The 20,403-nt window shown below is 49.4% G+C and overlaps 1 protein-coding gene across 2 annotated transcripts in view; it reads left to right on the top strand.

Moving 5' to 3' along the window:
* Positions 1 to 19,746, top strand: part of SLC41A3 (solute carrier family 41 member 3) — a 37,164-nt gene extending 17,418 nt beyond the window's left edge. For both annotated transcript variants that reach the window (XM_070421577.1, XM_070421578.1), the window contains 8 exons: positions 701 to 772; positions 4,226 to 4,370; positions 7,322 to 7,468; positions 9,386 to 9,530; positions 12,210 to 12,289; positions 14,604 to 14,738; positions 16,438 to 16,586; positions 18,846 to 19,746. In XM_070421577.1, the coding sequence (XP_070277678.1) occupies positions 701 to 772; positions 4,226 to 4,370; positions 7,322 to 7,468; positions 9,386 to 9,530; positions 12,210 to 12,289; positions 14,604 to 14,738; positions 16,438 to 16,586; positions 18,846 to 19,055 (1,083 nt within the window). In that variant the 3' untranslated portion in view covers positions 19,056 to 19,746. The remainder of the gene's footprint in view (positions 1 to 700; positions 773 to 4,225; positions 4,371 to 7,321; positions 7,469 to 9,385; positions 9,531 to 12,209; positions 12,290 to 14,603; positions 14,739 to 16,437; positions 16,587 to 18,845) is intronic.
* The last annotated feature ends 657 nt before the right edge of the window (positions 19,747 to 20,403 follow it).

Genomic DNA, 20,403 nt, shown 5'->3' with positions numbered 1-20,403 from the left:
AAAGTGATTCTATTTTGCCCCTGGGAGTTCAGGAACTTAAAGAACTCAGTACAAAGGAGCTGAGAAAACATATTTGCTTTGAAATCTTTTCTTATCTACGTATTGAATTTTGCTGGCAATTGCTATGATATTTGGACCTGACGACCATCTTTAAAGGAGGAAGTCATCTTTCTGAGCCTGTGTTTTAATACTAAGAGAAGAAGGACTTCCATGTGTTTCTGAAATGGGATGATTTGCAGAGATGAGGTTGGGAGGTTGGTGGTTCCTTGAGATGTCCACTGGCGTGGGAAGAAGGGAATTTCAGGAGAATGGGGCCAGAGAACTGGCAGAGGGCGCAGGCCAGGGTCACAGAGTCCTCCTCCCCTGTGGTGTGTGGAGGAACTTGGGAGTCAAGTGGCCCTGAAATTGTGGGTGACACGCATGCCTGTGTGTGCTTGTGTGCATGTATACATGTGTGTGCGTTTCCACACTTGGGTATGGGAGAGGTGGTTTATGATACCATCTGATCCTCAAAGGCACCTGTGTCTTTACCAATCCACTCCCCAGTTACTCTTTTGAAAGCTGGTTAATAATTTGTTCTGACGTCAATGAAGTAGTATTTGCTGATTGTTCTCCTGAGAGACTGCCTTTTTTCCAGGAAGGATTGACCTGGCTTTGGGCCTAAGCAGACTTACCCTTTTCCCTTTTCTCTCCACACTAGGCCAACACTGGACAAATTGATGACCCCCGGGAGCAACACCGAGTCATCAACAGTAACCTCGCCCTCATTCAGGTGACTTTCCCCTTTACCTGGTGGATGGGTCCCCTCCCCTCTTTGGAATCTGCAGCCAGGCTGGTAGGAAGAGTGAAGGCTCAGTGAGCCTTGTCTCTGCGCTCTGGACTGCGCTCTGGGGATGGGAGCTACTCATCCATTCACCCCATGCCCACCAGACCACATTCTTGCAGTAGCTGGGGGCTTCTTGAAAGATTTGCCTGTACTTGTTCATTTCTTTTTCTCATAGCCTGGGGTGCAAACTGCCCCCAAAGTATCCCTGAAACAGCATAGCTAGATCCGGCCTCATCACCTTCCCTTCTCTCACTCACCTGTTCTCAAGTCCCCAACTCAGTCTGGTTTGATGATTGAAAACTCACTCTGGGAGTCAACCAGCTGGGGACCCTCAGGCAAGTCACTTCACCTCCCCTGCAAGGTGGGCTGTTGTGAGCTGTGGGTCGTAGGAGAGGCATGGTGTCTAGCTTGCACGTGATAATCAATCATGCCAGCTATGCCTAGTGAATAGTCTTACCATTTAATTAAGCTGGAAACCGCGTCCCCTCAGCTTCTCTGCCCCTTATCCTTACATCCAGGTACTGAGCATCCTACCTCTGAGCTATGCAGGAATCCAGCCTTGCCCCTCCTTGCCTCGACCTCTTGGTCCCCTTGCTGACTGCAAATGTCTTCACTGTTTTCACTGCTTCAGGCTTCTTGACCTTCCACTCACCTCTGCATGGTAACCTAAGTGACCTTTCGAAAGCCTAAAGCTGATCAGACCTCTCCTTCTCTCAGCCCTTCTGTTGGTTCCCCTTGTCCAAGTGTGGGCCTGGTCCAAAAAGCATTCACGGTCTGGTCCCACCTTCCCCACCAGCCGCAGGTCCTGCATATGCGGTTATCTCTTCTTGGAATGTTCTTTCTCCCTTTGTTCACTTGGCAATGAAGCCCTTTAAAGACTCTAGTTCAGCGGTTCTCAATCTGTGGGTCGCAATCCCTTTGGGGGTCGAACGAGCCTTTCACAGGGGTCGCCTAAGACCATCGGAAAACACATATATAATTACATATTGTTTTTGTGATTAATCACTATGCTTTAATTATGTTCAATTTGTAACAAAATACATCCTGCATATCAGATATTTACATTACGATTCATAACAGTAGCAAAATTACAGTTATGAAGTAGCAACGGAAATAATTTTATGGTTGGGGGGTCACCAAAACGAGGAACTGTATTAAAGGGTCGCGGCATTAGGAAGGTTGAGAACCACTGCTCTAGTTAGTTCTCGGTTCTAACCTGACACCAGGTACAGCTCTTTGGTGCCTTGGATGTGCTGCTTGGGCTGCCCTTATTGAAATTCTGTGTTTGGATGTTTGCTTTCTCCACTTGAGGTGACTTGCATGGGCCAAGAACACACCCATGATATACTGTAAGGTAAGCATGTCAAACTCAAAGCTAACGGGCCAAATAAATGAGGCATGTGGCCCATGGGCCACGAGTTTGACATGCTTGCTGTAAGGTATATGGATAATGTACAGCCAGATTCGGCTTGTAGCTGAAGAGCTTCAAAGATTAAATGAGACACTCATGATACTCCTAACAGTGGATCTGGCAAGGAGTAAGTGATAAATACCTCCGCTACAAGTCACTGGTTTTACTTTTCTGTTTTACACCAAATCCTTGCTCATATGTATGTACATTTTCACACAATTGGACTTACAAACATTTATTAAGTCCCGCTCTGGGCCAGGCAGTGGCTTGGCACATGGCCCGAATGATAGTGAGGGTAAAATTTTGTCCCCTCTATTTTTAAAACACTAAACATCAAACGTAAGTGGTGCAACAAGTTTCACAAGAAAACTTTTTAATAATGTCAGCATATTCCAGCATCTATATATATAAAAGGCTAATATGCAAAGTGTCCCCTCAGGAGTTTGGGAGACTGGGAGTTCGATCGCTCACTATGACGTGCGCTGGCCACAAGGGGGTGGTGCAGAATGAAGGAAGGCCCTGGCCAGCAGCCAGAAGGCCCCAATCGGCCCTGATTGCCCGCCAGGCCTAGGGACCCTACCCGTGCACGAATATCATGCACCAGGCCTCTAGTATAAATATAACCAAGAGTGATATTAAAAATTTTTAACAACTAGTCGGGCCTGGAAATACCCCAGTAAGATTGAAGGACAGTCATCGAGAGCTGGCCCAGCAGGGCCAGTGCAAACCTGCCTGACCTCGGCCTGGACCCACTTCACTGTACCGGTGCCCTGTGGATGCACCTGCAGTTGTGTGGAGGCTTCTACTTGATAAATTATCCTGCAATGAAAATGCTCTTTAGCACGAATTTCTTGAGAGAACTTCCCACAAGTTCACAAGGTATGAACAGTTTAAAGCTCCACATTTCCCCCCAAAAGATTACAAAATATTTGCTTTCTTAGTATTAAATTATAGCACAAGTATTAATATTTGAAGTATTGGTTTCTTCATAACCTCACCAGCATTGAAAGTATTCTAAACTACTTTTTGTATTTACTATATATATATATATATATATATATATATATACCATAGACAATGTATGATAACAATTTTCTGAATTTTTAAGCATAAAACATATTATACTGTAGCCCTGGCTGATGTGACTCAGTGGTTAGAGCATTGGCCCATGCACCAGAGGCTCAAGGGTTCCATTCTCTGGTCAAAGGCATGTACCTGCTTTGCAGGTTTGATCCCGGGCTCTAGTTGGGGTGTGTGTGGGAGGCAACCAATCAATGTGTCTCTCTCACATCAATGTTTCTCTCTCTCCCTCCCTCCCTTCTATTCCCTCAATATCAATGGAAAAAATATCCTCAGGTGAGGATTAACAGCAACAAAAAAATCTTACGGTGTACATGTAATTCTGTAATTTGTACTTTTCTCTTAACGACTTAATGAATGAAAATCTCTTACAATAGCAAATGGTAAGCACTCAGTAAGTAGCAGCTCCAAATATTATTATCATTACATGGTTCTTTGCACATAGGTACAGTTGTTTCCCTGGAAAATGCTTGATCATTAGGTACATGGGTAATGTACATCTAAATTTTCCTCCAAAATCCCTGTACCAATTTTACCACCATCCATTTCCCTCCAGAAGTATTTTATATTATCAACCTTTCAAATTTTAAGTTTACCTAGTCTGATGGGTAAAAATAGTGTATCCCATCCATCCATAGATTCATGCATCCGTTTATTTGGTGAGCACAGATGAGGGCTGAGATTCCGCCTCTCTTCTCAAGCTGAGGATCCCAGCAGAGAATAAGACAGCGCTTATCTTTTAATAGAGGAGGACCAACAGCAGTTACAAATAAATAAGATGTCTTCAAGTTACGGTTTCATTTAAAATTTTCCTGACAGCTAGGGAGGTTGATCAGAGAAAACTGAGAGAATGAGAGAAGCAAAGGTTCAGAGGACCCTCCCTCACGTTTCTGATTTCTGCCCGACAGGTGCAGGCCACCGTCGTGGGGCTCCTGGCTGCTTTGGTTGCCCTGCTGCTGGGAGCCGCGTCTAGGGGGGAGTTGGACTTTGCGAAGGTGGAGCTGCTGTGTGCCAGCAGTGTCATCACCGCCTTCCTCGCGGCCCTTGCCCTAGGTGAGCTGTGCCCCAACCCCAGCACCTTCCTCCTCCTGCCTGGCCCCCATCCCCCACTCTCAGCTCTCTGTGCTTTCAGTTCCAAAACACTACTGGTGGGGCCTTGGGCATCCTGCCAGGTCATGACCCACCTTGTGGGGAAGCAGGCAGTGAGCCCCATCCTGGGAAGGGTGTGTGTGCTGGGGGAGCTGCTAACTCCTCTTCTTCTCTCCGCTTGTTTAAAGAACTGGTCTGTGGCTCTGTAGACATTCATCTATTCATCTGTTCATTCCTTCTTTCATTCATTCAGTCCTTAACCATTTCTCAGGCATGGCTAGGGTGTGGGCTTGTGTTGCTCTGATGTCTGCAATCAGGGGAGGAGCAAGGCTCAGTTTTTAGCTTAAATTTTATCTCTTTAGAGAGGTGTTTCCTGACTACCCCTCCCATGTACTGTTCTCCTCCCTCGCCCCTTCTTCACTGCCACCATGCTCTACTGTACCATGCCGTTTCCCTTTGGGACACGTGGGAAAATCTGAAAGGATCTTGTTTCTCTGTTCATTTTCTGTCTCACCTTCCTGCTACAATCTCAGCTCCTCAGAGCAGGAGGCCTCCATCTCCTATTTTTTCCATCTGCTGCTCCTATCACGCCGCCTGCCACAAGACGCTTCCTACGTGTCTACGGAAGGCGGAAAGCCGGAGGCACTGGCAGACGTAACCCTGACCTTGGAGCCCACACATGTTAGTGGAGAACCAGTTGGCTGTACAATCACCAAAGAATGTCACCCACTCATTGTTACTCAGTGTTTACTGAGTGTCTGCTGCTGGCCATGCACTGTTACGGTGCTGAGCATACACTCGAGAGCAAAATTCCCAGGGATCCTGTTTTGTGCTGTTTATATTCTAGTTCAGAGTGAGACATCAATATGGGAGCAGACAGGCAATTCCAATTAAGTGTCAATGCCTCATCCTTCTCTGATCAGCTCTCTAGAGTAGCCCTGTCCACAGTCACTCTTTGTTTTTAGTATCCTATTTATTTATTCAAATGCTTGTTCACTTCCTTGCATATGGTCTGTTCCTCAATCTGACAAGCATTTAAGTGTGAGTACAGAGCCCAGTGGTTACTTAAAACAGGCCCAGGCATATAACCAGCTCCCAAATATTTGCTGAATGGATGGACTTTATTCTGATTCTCTTGTGGATTGTATGTCTATGGGTATGTCGCCATGTGTGCAAATGCAACAAGGAACAAGCGATAACTTTATACATCAGATTTGTATTTACACTTCTGTCCAGCCATCTGACTGCCCACAAAACACCTTTGAGCTCAACTCTCTGTAAGTTAATGCAGTGGGTTATTTGGTGATTTTTATTCCTACCAGGCAGCTGATGGATGGAACTGCTGCATTCCTGCACTAGGGCCCATGATTGGGAGGGGGAGGTAAGAGTGCAGAAGCCTCGGAGCAAATTCACAAGTTGTGCTTCCCAGGCGGGATGTTTGCACCGGGTCACATGCCTGTGCATGTGCATGGGGTGGGACACAATTACTCAGTCTGGTCAAAGGAAAGGCAGGATGGGTATGCCAAACCTGCCATAGAGAAATAGAGAGCCCAGGAGATACTTGGCATGAAGTTTCCTCTGAAAACAATACAATCAAATGATTCAGAAGGCCTGTTCCTGTAGGGCCTTGTACAGAATGGCATAGCTCCCCATTTTACAGATGAGAAAACAGAGGCCCAGAGATGGGGTGAAGCTCAGCTGCATGGACGTAATCAGGATCACCCAAAGATGTGTGGAAGGTCAGAAAAGTTGCCGGTGTCTCACAGTGTGACCACGACATGACTATGCCATAAAGCCAGGAGGTGGTGGTGGCTCTTAATCAGTGCTCTCAAACTGACCGTGTCCCTGTGTGTAGTCCCGGTGGGATTGTCACCAGACCACCAGTTTAACCATGCACATTTGGATTCACTTAGAACTGATATTTCAAAAGAGAGAAAGTAGCTAAGACCTGGTCACAAAATAGGGCACAGACTGTGGCTTGAAAGCATGGGTCAACCCAGCTTTAAGACGACATGAAGGTGGTAACTCTAAGTATTTTTAGAATTACAGGACACTGGGTAAAGTGTTAAAACAGCAACAGCCAAGATACCGAGTGTCTTCATAAAGACCCACATGAGATACGGTTGGATTAGGGCCTAAGGAGCAGATGGGGGCTAGAAGTCCAAGTGTGACATTCACCTCAGAAGAGGAAGGAGTACCTGGAGAGGTGGTGTGCCCCTCAGGTCTCCAGCTACGGCGCAGGTCCTCAGTGCTGCACCCTAAAATCCATCAGCCCTCACTCAGGGGCCACCTGCTGACTCCACCCAGTGGCGGCTCTTCAGGGCCCCTGAGATGGGCCTGTTCCCCAGAGACAAGGACCTTCCCACGTGCCTTTGGCTTGAGGACCCCTGCCATCCCTGCCCGCTCCCAGCACTGCACTGCAGTCTGCATGTGCCCCTCCTCTCCCTCTGTCCTGCCGCAGGGGCCGCCCTGCTCCGCCACCCTCCCATTTCCCTCTGAGCTGCTCACTTGACTGATTCCACCTGGGCATCTCCAGGGACCCCAGCAGGCATGGGAGGCGATGCTTGGTCCCTGGGGCTCCCCTGCTCAGAGCAGTTGGCGCCTTTTCCCTGCAGTGAGGGCCTGAGCTTCCCGTCTCTAGTCCAAGTGGTTTGGAAGCCCGAGAACCACCTGCTGCTACCTCCCCAATGGGCTTGAGTGTGTCATCCGAGCTCCCGGCTGCTCCTTGGCATCATGCCAGAGCGCCACAAAGCGGAGTCTGACACTCCCAGCCAGGGTGGCCTGGTGTGTGCTGATAGAGGGAAGGGAGCCCCCTAACAGCCTCCTGACCCCCTCCTCATCCTGTGCTGCTAACTGAGCCTCCTCAGGGTCAGTCCATTCCCTGAGCCTTCGTCTCCCCTCTCTCCTCTCTGCAGGGCTGCTGATGGTCTGTATAGTGATTGGTGCTCGAAAGCTCGGGGTCAACCCAGACAACATCGCCACACCCATTGCAGCGAGCCTGGGAGACCTTATCACGCTGTCCATTCTGGCCTTCATTAGCAGCTTCTTCTATAAATACAAAGGTAGGGGGTCTCAAGGAGGAGGGGCCCGCCAGCAAGGCTGAGCGGGAAGGTTTGCATGTAGCTACAACATCCAAATCGGGCACCGCAGGAAGGAACCTACGGGCTCTGGGGTGGAGTCGGCGATCCTCCTTTTATAGAAACAAAGCCTGAAGCCACTGAACAGATCAAGGTGCTCTCCAGCAAGTTCCCCGGCTCTCCCAACCGTGTGAGCGGACACACAGGTTGTCAATTACCACCTTAGACCAGGGCATGCGAGGAGGCCAGGGCGGTCCGGGGCTGGTCTGGCCACCTCAGCGCAGTGACAGTGCCTCCTTGGGGAAGGCAGTCACGCTGGGCACATGTCACCTGCCCGAGAAGTGTCCCGAGTAGGAAGGCCCGCCACGGGCAGCAGCAGCATATGCTCTCCCCGCAGGTGCCAGCCAGGGGAAGCCGGCCTGGCAACCTGCTCAGCAGCTGAGGGAGGAGTTCGCACGTCTTGTGGCAACAGGCCCTCACTCCACCAGAGGTCCCCCAGGGCTGCAGGAAAACAGAGTCTGCTCAGGCCCTGGGCAGTGTGGCCAGGCAGCGTCACCCAGGCCCAGGGGTTTTCCCTTCCGGGTGTCCACAGCTGACCACTCCTTTCTGAGTGTCACACTTTTTACTTTCCGCCTGGCACAGTCTCGCTAAGATGGCTGCACACGGCTGTTTGCATCTAGTAGGTGTCGATTCCGGGCACAGTCAGGACCGTGGGTGGCTTGGGGGCAGGCAGCGTAAATGAACGGAGTGGGTGGTGATGAGACGGTGGGGAGGCCGGGGCATGTGGGGCAGTTGGTGGGAGGAGATGCCCCGGACAAAGGAGCAGCACAGCTGAGCTCCGGTTTATCATTGCCTCCTGGGAACATGCACCCAAGCGTTTGAGATAGCACCCCGTGTTCACGTGTTGGCAATGGAAGCAGAGCAACAAAAACACTTCCGCTGTCAGGTGTTCAGGCACAGGGAGCCTTTCTCGGCTCTGGGCTGGCTCCTGGCTATGCTGGGAACTGCCTACCACCAACACTATTTAATGACTTGGGAGATTCTCAACGTTCATGTACATGATAATGAAGAGTTAATAATAAGATGACCTCATTTTATTTTTAAGCCAAACTGAATTAAGAATAAGAAGATTTGTGTATGGGTTGATCCTGTTTGATTTGCAAAATTAACACGGGTCACAGGTGTCCCCAGACCCGTCTGCTTCACCCCTGCTGTACTCTCCTGAAGTAGTGGGTTTCAACACATGACTCATCATTGTTGCGTTGTCCATCTCTCCAGTTGGACTGAATTTATCTTGGGTGCACTGGGCAGGGGTGGGGAGTGGGTCGCTGGCCTGGCACATAGCAGACACATCTTCCCTGACAAGGTGTGAGCCATGGACTAGCTCCCCTGCGGTGTAGTCGGGAAGACCAGCCACGTGAAGGGTCATGGAAGCGTTCACCACAGGGCTGTGGGAATAGGAGGTGGGACTGCTGCCGAGGCTTCTGAGGAGTTCCAGAGACTAGACGCAAAGGTGTCCTGCTAGCAGGCGCCCCTGCAGGCTGCTGTCTCCTGGACCGTTTGACACTTGCTTCGATCTCACTGGGTGGGAGGAGGCAGGGGAGGGTATTTATGTCAGGAAAATAGCAAAACCCGAGAAATGAAAGTGAAGGAGGCAGGACCTGAGGACAGAGAGGAGCTTTTCCAGTTGCTTAACAGGATGAGAAAATGCTTGGGGAGGTGTGGTAGGACAGTCACCTGAAACTGATGAGGACGGGAGTGCCTCCTCACACCTCTAGAGCCTTTAGTTTCCAGCCCGCCTCTTATCTCTGCAACCCAGGCCACTGCCCACCACGCCATGCTGTGCTCTGGCTCCGGCCACATGGCTGCATGCATCCCCTTTTTTCTTCTTTCTCTTCCCAGACAGTCGGTTTCTGACTCCCGTGGTCTGCATCGGCTTCATGGCCCTGACCCCAGTGTGGGTCCTCATTGCAAAGCAGAACCCACCCATCATGAAGATCCTAAAGTTTGGGTGGTTCCCAATCATCCTGGCAATGGTGATCAGCAGGTGAGCATGAGTGAGGGTCTCTCCCCCTCTCCCCTTCCCCGTGCCACCCCCTGACTTGGTCTTCAAAAGAGTGGCCTGAGAGCCAAGGACCCCCGAGGAGGGGGCGCTCACTGCCCTGTGACCATGGTGGGCGTGGTGCAGCGGCGGCTCCTTCACTAATTTCCATGGCTGGTTGAGTCAGACCTCTTTACTCTTTGCCTCTCTTTTTCTTACCAAGAACCCTACACTTGTTTGTTGTTGTTTTTTTTTTTTATTGCTTAAAGTATTACAAAGGGTATTACATATGTGTCCTTTTTTTTTCCCCCCGCCCTTGACAATCCCCTGGCCTCCCCTACCCCCCAGTGTCTTATGTCCATTGGTTATGCTTATATGCATGCATACAAGTCCTTCGGTTGATCTCTTACCCCCCTCCCTCCTGCCCCCCAACCCTCCCCGGCCTTCCTGCTGCAGTTTGACAATCTGTTTGAGGCAGCTCTGCCTCTGTATCTATTATTGTTCATAAGTTTATAATGGTCTTTATTATCCATGAATGAGTGAGATCATGTGGTATTTTTCCTTCATTGACTGGCTTATTTCACTTAGCATAATGCTCTCCAGTTCCATCCATGCCGTTGCAAATGGTAAGAGTTCCTTCTTTTTTACAGCAGCATAGTATTCCATCGTGTAGATGTACCACAGTTTTCTAATCCATTCATCTACTGATGGGCACTTAGGCTGTTTCCAGATCTTAGCTATGGTGAATCGTGCTGCTATGAACATATGGGTGCATATATCCTTTCTGATTGGTGTTTCTGGTTTCTTGGGATATATTCCTAGAAGTGGGATCACAGGGTCAAATGGGAGTTCCATTCTTAGTTTTTTGAGGAAACTCCATACTGTCTTCCATAGTGGCTGCACCAGTCTGCATTCCCACCAGCAGTGCACAAGTGTTCCTTTTTCTCCACATCCTCTCCAGCACTTGTCGTTTGTTGATTTGTTGATGATAGCCAGTCTGACAGGTGTGAGATGGTACCTCATTGTTGTTTTGATTTGCATCTCTCGGATGATTAGTGACTTTGGGCATGTTTTCATATGTCTGTTGGCTTTCTGAATGTCCTCTTTTGAAAGGTTTCTATTTAGATCCTTTGCCCATTTTTTGATTGGATTGTTTATCTTCCTTTTGTTAAATTGTATGAGTTCCCTATAAATTTTGGAGATTAGGCCCTTATCAGATATGACATTGGCAAATATGTTTTCCCACGCAGTGGGTTTTCTTGTTGTTTTGTTGATGGTTTCTTTTGCTGTGCAGAAGCTTTTTATTTTGATGTAGTCCCATTTGTTCATTTTCTCTTTAGTTTCAACTGCCCTAGGAGCTGTATCAGTGAAGAAATTGCTTCGGCATATGTCTGAGATTTTATTGCCTTTGGATTCTTCTAGAATTTTTATGGTTTCCCATCGTACATTTAAGTCCTTTATCCATTTTGAGTTTATTTTTGTGTATGGTGTAAGTTGGTGGTCTAGTTTCATTTTCTTGCATATATCTGTCCAATTTTCCCAACACCATTTATTGAAGAAACTATCTTGGCTCCATTGTATGTTTTTGCCTCCTTTGTCAAATATTAATTGAGCATATTGGTTCGGGCTGATTTCTAGGCTCTCTATTCTATTCCATCGATCTATATGTCTGTTCTTGTGCCAGTACCAGGCGGTTTTGAGAATAGTGGCTTTGTAATACAGCTTGATATCTGGTATTGAGATCCCACCTACTTTGAAGAACCCTACACTTGTTTGTTCTGAGAGGCAGCCCTGTTTACATTTGCCAGGGCACCAGAGAGCCAGGAAGAGCCGAACCTGGAAACATCAGATGAGTGCGGAGTGCCATGGCTCCCTGCCCCGTCCAGGCGCTGTGGGACCCCGCCTCTCCCATTCCCCTGCTGCCTCAGCTCTCCCTGGCCTGGCCCCTGCTTAAGCTGCAGGGAGTCTCTCATCTGGCCTCAGGGCAATGGCTCTGCAAACCCCATTTCCACAGCATGGCTGCCTGTGGGACCTAGAGGGCTGAGGGATTGGTGCCTCTAGAGCTGGGCCTTTAGCTGATAGGTCTTCTACTGTCTAGCTCCATTCTCAAGGGCCCTTTCCGCTAGCAGACCCTGCGGGGGCCACCCAAGTGCTTTCTGATGTGGTTTCCTAACTTTGACTCTCAGAGAAGAGAGGCTGTAGTGTAGGTATCTTTGCTCCTGGGTTCCTTACACAAAATGATCACACTTCTTCAGGGCCCTTGGGTGGGGCAGCCTTGGCTAAGCTACAGGGGCTGGTGGGAGAGAGGTCTCGCTGCAGCACCTTCCAAGAACAAGGGGCCGGAGATGACACTCGTGCAGGTTCGTTTTCTGCTGAGGAATGGCTCAGTTGCAGGTCCGGGGCTGTCACAAGACAGAGCCCAGCGAGCAGAGAGGCCTCAGAAAGGAGCTTATTGTTTGTTTTCAGTGGGCAGACACTTCGAGAACAGCGAAGACTAGACTAGAGACGAAAATGCATGTGGGAGGTGCAGGGCACACTGTGGAGACAGCCTGGCTGCAACAGATACCTTGTAGAGGGCTAAGGAAAGTGTTTGCTAAGCTGAAAAGACAGCCTGATAAGGCAGTTTGCAAGGCCGCTTACAAGCGTAAACTCTAGTCATTTAACTGCCGTCTTCTCTCTCCCCAGTTTCGGAGGGCTCATCTTGAACAAAACCATTTCTAAAGAGCCATACAAAGGCATGGCCATATTCACACCCATCATCTGTGGTAGGTATTGGCAATCCCTGTCACCTGGGCACCCTGGGCTGGGTTGGCCCCGCAGCCCCAAGTGGTGGGGGCTGGCAGCTGTGATGTCAGAGGTCCAGCCCCGGGCCCTCAGAAGCAGAGCAGGAAGCTGGCAGGCAGAGGCTACCAAGGCTGGTTTTCCTAACAGAAGAAGACCTCAGGGGAGAAGCCATGCCCATTGCGCCACCCGATCACACCCTGCTCCTCACAGGCCACTGAGACCTGAGCTTTCACACAGGCTAAATTCCATGCCTTGAAGGCACCCTGGATCCAACCCTGGGTTCTCACACCTTCAGAACTGGAGCGTTGGCCTTCAGAACTGGAGTGTTGGCCTCTCATGGTTTTTCTTTTATTTTAACTTAGATCCACTGGTGACATTACACATAAAAATCTGGATTTCTGTTTTCTTGGAAAGTGAAGCTGTAACAATACAGTGGGGCCTTGACTTACGAGTTTAATTCGTTCCATGACGGAGCTCGTAACTCAAATTACTTGTATGTCAAATCAAAAAGTGAACGAGTGAGACATGTGATGCTGGGCTGATGTTATGGCGTTCACTGTGACGTTCGCTGCGCCAACTAGTGGTGGGGTATCTGAAGCTGGCTCATAACCCGAATTTTAGCTGGCAACTCAAAGCAAAAAATTGGCCGAGAGACAGCTCATATCTTGAAAAACTCGTTAGTCGGGACACTCATAAGTCAAGGCCCCACTGTACTGGGTTTACATTGTGGGTAGGGCCAGAATCAGCTGCCACTGAGACAGGACCTGTGTTGTCCAGTTTGCCTCAATCCCCTCCATTCCCTGTTGTCTTTTACCCAACCCTACACGGATTCACCTTCTAGGCTTAGGCCCTGTGGGTATTTTCGTGAGGAGCCCTCTTTTAACCAAAGCTTGGTATGTGTCTGGTTTCTGATAAAGCTCTGTGATGGGAGCAACCAGCCATGATGACTTTTTCCACAGCTTGCTTGATGCTCAGGCTGTGGCTTTCTGGGACTTCAGAAACAGGCTGCAGGGTCCTTGGGCCAGCCTCCCCGCAAGATGCACATTTCCGTGGGAACTCAGGCCTGTGTTCCTTGAATGTCAGTAGCCACCCGTAGGTCTGCACCTCGACAGAGTCCAACAGGGTCTATTCCCAGCACAAGGGCTGGCCATTATATATGAGGACAGCAACAGCCAAGTCAGGCCCAGAAAGCCATAAGCCTGGGAAGATAGCGGTGGATGGCACCAACTCGGATACCTATAGGGGCCAAGCAAGCAGTTTGACTGAGTTAAGCAGGTAAGACAACAGCTAGGCAGTGAGGAGTGATGGGGAGCAGGGCCCATGTTCCCGGACTGAAGGGAATAGGGCCTGCTCTGCTCTGGCCACTTGCTACCTGGTAGGAACTAAGGTCTGGAGTTGCCTGAGCTGACTTGTTAGGAGAAGCTGGGAATCTGGATTAAAGGCCCAATTTGTAAATGCTGCCAATTAATTTGGGTTATTTTTAAAATCATGTGTGGGCCAGGCAAAGTAGATCTGTAGCCACCCTCTGCCCACTGACCATTGTTGGCATCGTCTGGAAGCCCGAGGTAGTTGGTCTTTGCCCCTGGAGATCACGGGGACAGGTGAGGTCCAGTCGGAGATTGTTCCCTGTGGAGCTGAGGAAATAGGATGGGGCGACCCGATTCCACCTCAAAAGGTGACGGTCACCCTCGTGGGCCCTGTTCTCTGCCAGCCCGAAATTCAGCCCCACTGACCCTCCTCCCTCTTTTAGCATGGCCCGTGTCACTGGGCCCTCTGCCCCTGGAATCCCCAGCCCAGCCATCATATGATCATCTCCCCTCCCTTACTGCTCTTACCATTGTTCTCTTTCCTGTCCTTCCTACCTGAGGTGAGAAAGTTCCCTTTTGTTTTCTCAGGCATTCCAGTCTGTTCTCTGGTTCCTGTCACTTCCTATGGCTTTAGTGGCTTATCAAGAGACCTCTCATTGACCTCTCTATTGACTTTCCTCCCTCTTTCACTCTCCCTCCTTCCCTTTCACACTCCCTCTACCCAATAAATATGTATCGGGGACCTACTTTGCAACACTTCCTTCACCTTAAGAGCTGTCAAGGTGATACAGGTACTACCTTGATACCTCATTCATGAGGTCCAGGCCACCCTCGTTTGGTGCTAAACGAGATCTGAGGTCAAATGGGAAAGGAAAAGAGATCAGGTGTTGAATCGGAAGACTTCCTGGAGAAAGGGACGTTAGCATAAGGAACAGAACTCAGAGACTGGCATAAAGAAGGGGAAACCAGGTTCTTTTTCTCCTCACAGGTGTTGGTGGCAATCTGGTAGCCATTCAGACCAGCCGCATCTCCACCTACCTGCACATGTGGAGCACACCTGGGGTCCTACCCCTCTGGATGAAAAAATTCTGGCCTAACCCATGTTCCACTTTCTGCACTTCAGGTGGGTCTTAGGTTTTTCAGAGGCCATGGGGCCGTTGCTTTAAACAAGTAAAAATCAAAAGCTGCTGCAAACAGCTTGGATGGGGCTGCAAATTGGATGGGGCAGGGTCTCAGGGAATCCCGAGTGGAGCAAACAGTGTGCTCCAGGCTGATTGAGACTCAGATATGGCTGCCAGTCAGCCCTGCGACAGGGGAGGTCCCAGCACAGGAACCATGACTCTTGTGAGCACCCCTGTGTGGGAGAAAGCCGCCCCTGAGTTCCTGCCTCAATGCCAGGCAGTCCAGTTCCTCTTCGTATGTGTCTGGGCCCCCCAGAGTCACTCGGTGCTGGAACTCAGAGGTATGGCATCACCCTCCAGCAGCCTCTGTGTCTCTCAGCCACAATCCCCACTGGTTTTTACAGCCTAAAGTTACTAGGACTTCTCTTCCCAGCTCTGGTAGCCGGGGCTGGGGGTTGAGACCCCTTGCTCTTGGGGGAGGAGGGATTGGGGAGCGGGAGGACAGGACTCTGCAGAGACGATCTCCTATCTCCCTCCCGATTAAAAACACAGCACACATGGGCGCCGGTCCAGTGGGTTCTGCGCCTCCACCCCTCCTGCCAGTCTTGGTGTACTTTCTTCTTTACTTCTCTAGTTGTAGGACTTCCATTCAGCCAACTCTCAGGTGGTTCTGAATGACGGTGGTTCTGTATTTTAGTTGTAATTCTGATGTGGTTGTGGGAGGCCAGAGTACAAGCATTTACCTACACTGCCATCTTGGTTCTCCTGAATTCTTTATGTAGCTTTCTATAAATTTTCTTGAGTTTTACGTCACTTTCCAATAATAATTATTTTGCCTCCTCCTTTTTAAGTTTTTTTTTAAAAAGAATCTAACCATATCTGATTTTTCATCATGAATAGATTTTGTTGCTTTTCTATGGTTTCATTCTCTCTACATATTATTTTATAGTAGATTTTCCAGTTTCCAAGCTACATATGACTTTCCTTCCTTTTCCTTATTAAGTTGATAAAATACATTATATCAACTCATAAGCAAATGGAGGCTTACTTTTCATTGACACCCTTTGTGTGTGAGTCGTCCCTCATAGTCACATGTTATAGTTTTAAAGGGAAGGGCAGGGTAAATCACACTGCTTGCAGTCTCAGACTCATGGAGCACTGGCTCCTGAAAAGAGTGGGAATCACTCAGACCTCATCAATGTGCTGAAGGCCCCATGAGGGCACTGCCCTCCCCGATCGCTAAGGATCACTAGTTTTTCAACACTCCCGAGCTTTCCACCTTAAGCCTCTCCCCCAGATTCAGATCTCAGCCTAAATGTCATCTCCTTGAGAGAGCTTCCAATTTCTGTAGCTCATTCCCACTAATAGACACTCATTCTCTACCATATTACCCTGACCATACCTTGAAAATACTCTACCATATTTTCTTCCTAGTACTTGTCACAATTTGAAATGACCTTTCCTATTTGTTTCTGCTATTCGAGTCCAATTTTTCTATCTTCTCTAAAATGCCAGCTCCATGAATGAATGGATAGGGCTATATTCCCCATCTGCAGAAATATGCCTGCCACATAGTCCACCAGGGCTGTGTGAACTACTCTTTGGCACCTTCAGGAAGTAGCTGAATGAATGTGGATGCCCCACTAGAGACTGTCACGTGTCAAGCAGGTCACACAACCTCATTGGTTCTGTTTCTTCCAGAAATTAATTCCATGTCAGCCCGAGTTCTGCTCTTTCTGGTGATTCCAGGCCATCTGATCTTCTTCTATGTTATCTACCTGGTGGAAGGCCCTTCGGTTCCAAACAGCAAGATCTTTGTGGCGTTCTATCTGCTAGCAGGCCTGATCCAGGTAAGGACGGTGGTAGCAGCAGCAAAGGAGCATTCAGTGGTGGTTCCCTGTCCTGGGAGAGATGCTGAGAAGGTGGAGTTGGGGGTCCTGGACTTGCAGGGCACAGTCCCCATCTTCCAAGAGTCAGGTTAACTTGTTCAAGCTCAAGGGCATGATCTAGACCAGCCGTGGGCAAACTACGGCCCGCGGGCCGGATCCGGCCCATTTGAAATGAATAAAACTAAAAAAAAAAAGACCGTACCCTTTTATGTAATGATGTTTACTTTGAATTTATATTAGTTCACACAAACACTCCATCCATGCTTTTGTTCCGGCCCTCCGGTCCAGTTTAAGAACCCACTGTGGCCCTCGAGTCAAAAAGTTTGCCCACCCCTGATCTAGACCCAGAGGCCATCCCTCACTCCTCACTAGACACTGCATGCTGCACCCTCCACATGGCACACTGCAAAGGCCACCCTCCACATGGCACACTTGTTACTCCACCCTTCACAAGGCACAGTCCATACTGTATACAACTCACCCACACTCCTCACCAGTGGATCAGAGGAGCCATCCTGAAAATGCCGCATGTTGCCCTGAAGCAAGCCAATGAACAGGTCCAGCTGATGAGCTGGGCCTTATGCATCACTCATTAGAGACAGGATGGGCAGCGACCAGACCCCTGCGGGGGTGTTGCTAAAAGGCACTTGTGGACTTTAGTCAGAGCTGGATGATGATAAGGATATCAAAGACTTTCTGCCAAGACTATAGCTGGCTGATGTCCTGCTGGGCCTGGGGACTCTGCAGGGATTACTATGGGCACTGGTGGGCAATTATATATATCCTATCTAATAAAAGAGAAACATGGTAATTAGCCGTACGACCGCTACCATTCCCATGGGCTAATCACTGAGATATGCAAATTAACTGCCAACTAAGATGGCGGTTAACCGCCAACAAAGATGGTGGCTAATTTCCATACTGCAGGCAGGATGGGACAGCGCCATCCTGCCTGCCCCTCTGCCATCCGGGCCTGCTATCTGTGACCTGGATGGCGGGCGACCTGTGTGCGACCCAACCCAGGGCTGGCGGGCATGACCGCAGTGGTCCGCCCGCAGTCGCCGCCCCCCAACCTGCTCTCTCGCGGGCAGATCAGGTCTGGCGGGGCGGTGGTCTGCCCACAGTCACACCCCCAACCCGCTCTCCCGCAGCAGATTGGGCCTGGTGGGGGTCCGCCCACAATCACCACCCCCCAATCCGCTCTCCCGCCAGGACATCGGGGCTGGCTGCAATTCACCACCAGTCACGCCCCCAACCGGCCCTCCAGTGTTTGACCCAGGCTTCCGGGGACAGTGTGGCTGTCACCCCAGCTTCCTCATCACAGCTGAGGAAAGGGCAAATAGCAATATTAAAATATTTCCTCTAATTAATTCCCTTTCAATGTGCACGAATTTTGTGCACCGGGCCACTAGTATATATATATTAATATATATTATTGATTTTTTACAGAGAGGAAGAGAGAGGGATAGAGAGTCAAAAACATCAATGAGAGAGAGACATCGATCAGCTGCCTCCTGCACACCCCTCATAGGGGATGTGCCTGAAACCAAGGTACATGCCCTTGACCGGAATTGAACCTGGGACCCTTCAGTCCACAGGCCAACACTCTCCCCACTGAGCTAAACCAGTCAGAGCACTGGTGGGCAGTTTTTAAGGGGCTAGCATTTTCAGATCTTGAGTTATGGCATTTGCAGTCTCAGCATGTGCCTGACCCTGAAGCAATCTGAGAAACTGTCCTGAGCAACAGCAGGAAAGGAGCTGTGGTCAGCCTGCAGCTAGGGACTGAGAAGCCCTGAGACCTGACCAGTGCTGTGTGGACCCCTTGGCACTTCCAGGAAAAGCCAACCATACAAAGCTGCCCATGAGTGGGCCTCCAGAAAACCCATATTGAAGTCCCAGCAAGATTTGTGTCTAAGGTTCCAAGGATGTTGAGTGGAGCTGGTACATCAGAGAAAGTCAAGGCTAGTGATCAGCAACAGGTCTGTCTGGCACTTCAATATGCCAGGAGTGGGGTCCAACCACAGGGAGGGATGCTAGGCAAGAGTGGAAGAGGGTGGGCTCTTTGGCCCCTGCACCAGCTCATAGCTTGGCGCCAGAGCCCAAGAGAAGCTTGTGGAAGGGAACTACCTGGGGTTGACATGTCCACCTTGGCGTCTGCCCTTGAAATCTGCTAGTGTTTCTGACTTGTCGTTGTCTTTTTGCTGCTTGTTATTATGACAGGTGACAATCCTGCTGTACCTGGCAGAAGTGATGACTCGGCTGACGTGGCACCAGTCGCTGGATCCTGACAGCCACTGTATCCCCTACCTCACAGGGGTAGGGGACCTCCTAGGGACTGGGCTCCTAGCCCTGTGCTTTCTTATCAGCTGGTTATTGAGGAGCGAAGCAGAGCTGGACGGCATTTCAGAACTAGCATCGGGACCTTCCTAATGAGACCAGCAGCTCCAGTTAGTCAATAGAATGCTCCCTCCCACCAATGGGGTACAGAATGCAGCTCCTCCCTGGCTGGGTCCTTAGGTCTCCCCACCTCGACAGTGGCCCTTTGTCCATCTGCTAAGGAGACTCACATACATCTTGACCCTCATGTTGGACCCTGAGGCCACGATGGAGCCTAAAATCAGAAGTACTGTCTGTGAGTGTGAGTGTGTGAATGTGTCTGCATGTGCCCACGTGCTAGATAAGTGTGTGAAGGAGTGCACGTATGTGTGGAGAGCAGGGTGCACAGGCCCGAAGATTCTGAAGGAAGAGGCATGGCAGTGCACTGTGGGGATGTTTGGCCCTGTTTCAATCCAGTGCAGCCCAGACTGGGGTAGAGCAGGAAGAAGATCCATTGGGTGCCCAAGTCTCGGGACTCCCCGAGTCCTGGCTTAACTGCTGTCTTCACTGGGTGCAGCTCCACAGGCCACTCTGCTGATGTGCCCTGCAAATGTGTGCAGCCCTTCCTAGGACAGGGCCCCATCCGCTCCCAGCATTTACTTTGCCACTGCTTTCTTTCCTTTTTCCTTTTTTTCTCTCTTTTCCCTTCCTTCCTTTCTTTTTTTTTTTCTTTTTTTTAAACAAACACCTCTGTTTAAATTTTAATAATCAGAAAAGTGTAAAATAAAGCATAGAATATATTGCATTTGGCATTTTGTGTTTGTAAAGATATTAATGCGACCATGCGATTTGTGGTCTATAAGTCACAAAAACCTCTGGCATTTCTCTAGTGCAATGTTTGTCACACTGTAGTCTCCAGCCTAGAAGCATCAGACATCCCCAGAGAAGGTGTTAGAAATGCTAATTACTAATCCCCCCCGCCCCTCCCCCCCCCCCCCCCCCCCCCCCCCCCCCGCCCCGCCTGACAGAATGTCCGAGGCAGAGCCCAGCAGTGTGGGGTTTAAACCAGCCCTCAGGGGTTCTGATGTACTCTGGAGAACCACTGCTCCAGAATTCCAAGTTACTGCAAACACGAAATAATGCCTTATGTGAACCTGTCTTATTGCAGATACAGCAAAAATGATCTTTGTACCATCCTAACGTACAGACTAATTATACACAGAATATGTAATAGTTAAGTACTACACTTACTGGAAAAACAGAGGTGGGAATATATAATTAATTCTGAAGGTGTAGAAAACTTTCATAGAGAAAAAATAACATTAGACAAAAACACAAATAAATTATATGCGTTTTCCATTTCTTCCTTGAATTCCTGTGAACCAATACAACATATGTGGTCAAAGAGTAATGGTATAGGACTCAGAAAATCCTTCTACTACTTCCTAATGGCATACCTTGT

The sequence above is a fragment of the Myotis yumanensis genome, unplaced genomic scaffold (assembly GCF_028538775.1).
Source record: "Myotis yumanensis isolate MYYU_CA2020_CCGP unplaced genomic scaffold, mMyoYum1.0.hap1 SCAF_7, whole genome shotgun sequence".
In the NCBI taxonomy this organism is placed as follows: domain Eukaryota; kingdom Metazoa; phylum Chordata; class Mammalia; order Chiroptera; family Vespertilionidae; genus Myotis; species Myotis yumanensis.
The sequence above is the reverse complement of the archived record's forward strand: the minus strand, read 5'-3'. Positions and strand labels throughout refer to the sequence as shown.